Raw genomic sequence first — 7,352 nt, forward strand, 5'->3', positions numbered from 1 at the left:
AGATAGATAGATAGATAGATAGATAGATAGATAGATAGATAGATAGACAGACACATGACCTCTGGCCTCTTTAGGGACAAAACATCACTTTTGTTTAGATATTCTAACAGAATACAACAATATTTATGAGTCATGTGATCACCTCACAGCTGTCTCCACGTCCTCCTTGTCAACAGGAAGCGATGAGTTGAGCGGTGATGTTACCACAAACCAAAAGGACACTCTGGGAGTGTCATTACACAGAATGACGTTGGACACACTGTATAAAGTCAAGACAATAACGAGTGTCATCATCACAAACCATGGCCCATGCCTCTGATTATGGCAACTGAAAGACAAAAACTGACAGGAGAAATAAAATATGCAGGAGCTTTCATACCTAAACTCTTGCTCTTTGTGAATCCTCATGGCATAAGCCATAGTTGCTCGGAAAAGGAACTTTTCATTTTCACTCCACTCGTACTGAAATATGAACAAGATCAGATCAGATTATAGTCTGTTGTTAAAGACCTTTAAAGTTTATGAGCTGCACAACGGACTTTGTCCTCAGAAAATGAACATTTAGACAGAAAAATGGAAATCATTCATGGAACAAGCTGCTGTGACAGAAGGTTAGGACACTGTCCAAGTTGTCAAAGATAAATATAGCCAGTTTTATACCTTATGGATTTGTTGTAATGATACAATGACATTGTTTTAATTAGACATTTTATCTGCTTTATTATGAACTTGATACCTACAACACGTTAAAAAGTTGGCACAGAGTCAGTTTACTCATTTATTTACCAGTTTTCATTAAAAACTGTTGGTTTTTTTTTTGTAGATTTGTCTGAGATATGTTTTTTTCCTTGATAGAAAGCAATAGTTCAGAACTTTTGAAGTGGGGTGGGTAAAAGTGATTAACAATAACAATTATCTTACCTGCTGTAGATAACTCTTTGAATGGTTTAGAGAAAATGAGTTTAATTCTGATTAGTACAATAAGCTAATGGTTAGTCCAAAAGAGAAGTACTGCCATATTAAAACAACTGCAGCATCAAAATTTCATATTGGTTAATGTAAATGTTATTTTATAAACTTTTGCTGCTGTTCATTTTGCATTACTCGGCTATTTACATGTATTTCCATGGTTTTTAGCCATCATGAAAATCAGCAGACTCAGCAAGCGGAAGCACTTCCTGCAGGGATATTAAAACGCTTCCACTGAAACCAAGTGTGATGTGAAATTGTCATTTTTGCAAGACAAAGATGTGTTTTTTTAATACCCAGATTTTAATTTCCGAATAATTAAAACAATTCAAAAACACCAATAATAAAAGGAAGTAATTTATTTACTGGGGAAGAGGGGAAAACATGAACCAGTGTTTTTGTCTTTTCTCTTTCTCTTTAAAGTGTCGAGAGGATGAGCGGAGGATTCCAGAACCAGATCAATGATCCGAAGAGGGCGGCCAAGGGACCTGAGAGGTAAGTGTGTCTCTCGATGGAGAGTGACCGGTGGGACTAGAGGCGACACAGCAGACGTTGAACTCAAACAACGCTCACGTAGGAGTAGATACATCGTGGTCCAAGGACGAGACAGATGAGCGTGACTCCTTAGGAGGCCAGGAAACCCAGGCAGTCAGCCCAGTCATTCAGGAGGTAAGACCTAATGAACCAAATGCTCCAGCGCTGGCTTCTGGAGAGATGTCAGCTTAAGTCAGTCCTTCTCAAATAGTGGGGCGCACCCCCCTGAGGGGGCTCGGAGTGATGCCGGGGGGAGCATGTGACCCAGAGGAACATGCTTTTTTTGCCGCAGGGAGTAGTTTTTTTTCTCCCACTTTCTCATTTTGTCACGTGCATTCCAGCAACTGTTTGCTTGTGTCTCTCAGTCTTACTAATAATAAAGTTATTAACAGAATATGACAGTCCTGTCATTTGGGGAGCCATGCATGAACCGTGTCGCTCCCCTCTGCTGCTGAGACGATAAATAAAAAACTCCGACACCTCTGCTGCTGTTTTGATGACGCTCTGGATGTCACTCACAGCATGCATGCAACAAAGCGTAAACTCAAAGTAAGAGGGTTACCTGCACCCTCTTTCCTCTTTTGTGTTGACAACCTTTTTTAGTCTTATCAATGAGTGTGCTCATCAATCCTGACTTCCTCATTTTGATTTTTTTTTAAATCAGCACAAATTGTTTTATTTTTGTTTTGCAGGTCAAAGTGTTTTATATAACACTCCTGAGTTGAAATGTTGCTGATCAATTTGAATTTATTATTATTTATTGATTATATTTAATTTTATTTTTCAGTATCAAATGGTCAAAAATGTTGGATTTAAGTTGTTTTTCAGGCAAATTGATGCAGTTTAAGTTGTTTCTGTTACAGACTAAAAAAAACAACGTTATTAAAGTTATTCTTCATTTTAAGTTGATCTATTCTTTTTTAATGGTAATAAGGACACAATGTTATGCAGAGGTGTACTTATAACAATTGTATAGACAAATGATACTATTTATAACTGCGGCGGAGAGTTGGGGAGGGCGCAAAATGTTTACTTCTTCCTGGGGGGGGGGGGGGGGAAAGAAAAAAATTGAGAAGCACTGGTTTAAGTAGTGGTGTGTGGTTGTCCACTCAGCTGCAGCTGATTCCAATTGGCCCAACCTGTCACTCAGGAGCTGCAAGAAAGGGGATTAGTGGAACAGGCATGAACCATTTGGAATCCTCACAGTGCTTGTCCCTCTTGCCTCTTGGCAAATGAAGTCTCCTTTCTGGACAGGCGCAGTAAAAAGTAGGGATGAGGCTGGTATCCATAATAAAAAAGTGAGGCACCCATGACCTCACTTCAGGTCCATAACCCTCTCAATCCATGTGGTATTGAAAGCTTTTCCCTCATGACGAACATCCAAAATGCATCTTACTGTAAAAGCTGGGTGATTGTTGATTATACAGGGAAAGGGAGGAGGTTAGTAGGAGGATAAAGAGGGCTCTGAGTGACTGGTTTGATCTGTGAGGCATGAAATGTAGGGTGGAGTGTGACAACTTTAACTTCACTGCTGATGGGTTGATCATCCTCTCAATGGGGTAAGGACCAATGAATCTGAAAGTCAATTGATTAGGTGTATCATTGAACTTAATGTCATGGGTGGAGAGCCATACCTTCAGTCCAATGCAGTAATGAGGGGCGGCAGACCTGTATTTATTGGCAAACCTCTTATTCTGCTGCTTTGGCTTGTCGTCACACTCTGCAACATCTTTGGATTGGGTGTTGAACTGAGGGAACTACAATCTCTGTCTCTTGGCTAGAAAAAAGTGGGGATGAGTAGCCAAGTGAGATCTCAGACGGTGATAGTCTAATAGCAGAGGAAGTAAGGATTTTATGTGTATATTCAATTCAGACCAAGTGATTATTCCAAGAGGATAGGTTTTGTTCAATCACGCACCTTAAGGCAACCTCCAGCTCCTGGTTGTGTGGGAGTTCTAAGTCCTTCCAGCCATACTCATTTTCTCCCACAGCTGCAGCAGATAGCAATCAGCCACCTCTACACACCTGACCCTGATTTGGAGGACATCTCTGAAGGAGCATACTGTAAAAGCCTCTGTCAGACATTCAGAGCTGGGCCATTGTCCTTCCAATGGTAAAAGTAATGGACAGCCTCTAATTGTTTCCTGATATTTAATTTCTAAAGAGATCCTGTTTGTACTTTCCTGTAGCGACTTCCTGGTCCTGGAGTCTTCCAGCCTTCCAAGGCCTCTTTGCCCCTCAATACCTTGACTCAGTCTGATGGTGTCCCAACTACAATCCAAATCCTTTAGCTTGAACAATCTACTGTTTGCCTCAACTCAACCTGCTCCTCTCTCCAACAATGCTCAACTCTCTTCAACTAAGGACCTCCTGAAACCTAGAACCTCACAGCTCTCCCCTCTGACTCTTACAAAGACATTTTAGTAAGCACATATAATCATCTTCCACAATTAATTATCCTTCAGCAACATCTTCAAGTACTCACCTTGTCCCTCCTTCCTTTTCAGCCCAGAACCAGAGCACCTGTAACTAAAGACAGCTATTTTTGTACATATGTCTCTGTCATTCCTTCAGTCTGCCACTTGGGGTCAATAAACAACCAATATCATGTTGGGTTGCATCGCTCCAACTGGCCATTTGATTGAGGATGGTAACCTGAAGTAAGACTGGAGGTGGTACCCAGTGAATCACAAAAAGCTTTCCATACTTGGGAGTAAAACTGGGGACCCAGGTCTGAAACGATGTCAAGGGGAATACCATGGATCTAGAAAACATGATCAGTTAAGAGGTCTCCAGGGTGTATGGTAACTTAGGGAAGGGAATGAAATGAGTGGATTTAGAGAAACTGTCAACCACAGTGAACACAACAATTTTAGGAGGAGCGCCGTGGACGAATTCCCATCAACCTGGTGGTGGTGCTCAAGTATCTGACCACCGAGATCCTGGAGCTGGTGGGAAACTCGGCTCGTGACAACGGGAGGTCCAAGATTATCCCCAGGCACTTTCAATTGTCTGTCTGTGGTGACAAGGAGCTCGGCAGACAGCTGGGAGGAGTGACCATCACTCAGGGAGGAATTCTACCCTGCATTCAGGCAGTCCTACTGCCCAGGAGGACCGAGAGGCTCGCCAGCTCTGACAGCAAGCTGGATCTGGGTGAATGGATCGGTATCTGTGGCCAGATTCTTAGGCTTCACTGCAGGAGATCTTTTCTGCCCACAGCTATCAGCATCTATAACTCATTCATTCATTCAACATTTATTTAGACAGACAAGTCACATTGAGCCTAGAAGACTCATTTACAATTTACAAGTGAAATCTGTTTAGACAGCCAAAAAGTAGTGAAACTGGACACATGTAAGAATTGGAGGATAAAAAATTCCTATCAGACTTTTTTTTTTCCCCTGCCTGAGAAGAACAACACTTGAATGAAAACAGGATGCTGAGCTACGACAACACTTAATTAAAGCTGCAAGCAGCATTGGAGGCCCTCGCAACAAAGCGCTGCTCCAGCCTTACGGCGACGGCACAAGCTCCAGCTAGTCCAACCAGTCGCCATCGCAAACGCTCTTGTGCCAATCCCACATGCATTCACCATGGGGTGCATTTCAGGAACCTTCAACATCGCCTTCTGCCTATGTCGTTACTTGTCCAGCTGCAGGTCTTACAAGTATAGTTGAAATCTGACCTTCCAGGCAGGAGTTATGGTGACTTCCTGTTTTGTGGCGAATGTTTGACAGTCACTTTCTTTATGCTTTTCAACATGTCATGTGTGGTAACCAACAGTTAGCAAACAAAGTTTCAGTCTAATATCTTACACAGTGCGAAGCTGAAAGTGTCATCCAATAATCAACTTTTTTTTCTCTGACTAGGTGGGGCTTAAGTGATGTCATGAATCAGCAATACCAATGTGTCTGGACGTGCTCACTGATGAAGCACAAAAACTCAGGTTCAGATCGGATGATGTATCACTGAGATATAACTGTTGGAATAATGTAGGGGGCGCATTTCAGTCAAATGTTAAAGAACAATACTAATGTGTCTATAAGCGCTCACTGATCCATCCATCCATTATCTTTACCCGCTTATTCCATTTTGGGTCACGGGGGTCGCCGGTGCCCATGTCCAACAATCACTGTGCGAGGGGCGGGGTACACCCTGGACAGGTCGCAAGTCCATCACAGGGACACATAGAGACAAACGAGACAAACAACCATTCACTCTCTCACTCACACCTAGGGACAATTTAGAGTTACCGCGCTCACTGATCATGCACATAAAATCTGGTACATATTGGATGATATTTCACTGAGATATAACTTTTGGAATAATCTAGGGGCGCACTTGAGTCAAAAGTTAAACAAAAACATTACCAATGTGTCTATAAGTGTGCACTAATGATGCACCCAAAATCTGGTTCAGATAAGATGATATATCACAGAGTTATAACTTTTGGAATAATCTAGGGGGTGCACTAGAGTCAAATGTTAAATAACAACACAGGTATATACTGTATATACAAGTGCTCACTGACCATGCACCAAAAATCTGGTGCAGATTGGATAATATATCATTGAGATATAACAGTTCGAATAATGTAGGGGGCGCACTAGAGTCATATGTTAAACCTCAACATCAATGCGTCTAAAAGTCCTCACTGATGATGCACAATAAATCTGGTTCAGATCGGATGTTGTGTCACTGAGTTATAACTGTAAGAATAATGTAGGTGGCACTGTGGAGGCTATTGGCCACTTATCATGGAAACCTGTTCAAGGGGCGGATAATGATCAATCCTAGTGATTTTGGTTCACCTCAGCTGAAATCTGTGCAATTTAGAGCCAAACGTATTGCATCGACATCACTTCTTAATTCGCCATGCCCACATCCTCAAGCAAAAATCATTTGCGCTTTAAATCAAGTCAGACCACATTATTCCAAAAGTTATATCTAGGTGATATATCATCTGATCTGAACCAGATTTTGGATGCGTAATTAGTAAACACTTCTAGACACATTGGTTTTGTTTTTTAACTTTTGACTCAAGTGCGCCTCCTACATTATTCCAACAGTTATATCTCAGTGATACATCATCTGATCAGAACCAGATTTTTTATGCATAATCAGTGAGCACATCTAGACACATTGATATTGTGGTTTAACATATGACTCAAGTCTGCCCCCTAGATTATTTAATCAGTTATAAATCAGTGATATATCATCCGATCTACACCAGATTTTGGGTACGTCATTAGTGAGCACTTCTGGACACACTGTTATTGTTGTTTAACGTTTGACTCCAGTGCGCCCCCTAGATTATGTGGAATTAAATTTATTGGATGTGTCAAACTTTTTTAATCAATAAAAAATTGAAAAGTGGGGCGTGCAATATTATTGGGCCCCTTTACTTTCAGTGCAGCAAACTCACTCCAGAAGTTCAGTGAGGATCTATGAATGATCCAATGGTGTCCCAAATGACTGATGATGATCAATAGAATCCACCTGTGTGTAATCAAGTCTCCGTATAAATGCACCTGCTCTGTGATAGTCTCAGGGTTCTGTTCAAAGCACAGAGAGCATCATGAAGACCAAGGAGCACACCAGGTAGGTCCGAGATACTGTTGTGGAGAAGTTTAAAGCAGGATTAGGATACAAAAAGGTTTCCCAAGCTTTAAACATCCCAAGGAGCACTGTGCAAGCAATCATATTGAAATGGAAGGAGTATCAGACCACTGCAAATCTACCAAGACCCGGCCGTCCCTCTAAACTTTCATCTTGAACAAGGAGAAGACTGATCAGAGATGCAGCCAAGAGGCCCATGATCACTCTGGATGAACTGCAGAGATCTACAG

General features: G+C 41.6%; 1 protein-coding gene across 1 annotated transcript in view; it reads right to left on the reverse strand.

The window, feature by feature from the left end:
* Positions 1-7,352, reverse strand: part of cltrn (collectrin, amino acid transport regulator) — a 48,965-nt gene that overhangs the window by 10,810 nt on the left and 30,803 nt on the right. The window contains exons 2-3 of the mRNA XM_037674376.1: positions 380-462; positions 143-259 (exon numbers count right to left, since the gene is read on the reverse strand). Coding sequence (XP_037530304.1) covers positions 143-259; positions 380-462 — 200 coding nt within the window. The remainder of the gene's footprint in view (positions 1-142; positions 260-379; positions 463-7,352) is intronic.

The sequence above is a fragment of the Nematolebias whitei genome, chromosome 3, assembly GCF_014905685.2.
Source record: "Nematolebias whitei isolate Nwh7 chromosome 3, NemWhi1, whole genome shotgun sequence".
NCBI lineage: Eukaryota > Metazoa > Chordata > Actinopteri > Cyprinodontiformes > Rivulidae > Nematolebias > Nematolebias whitei.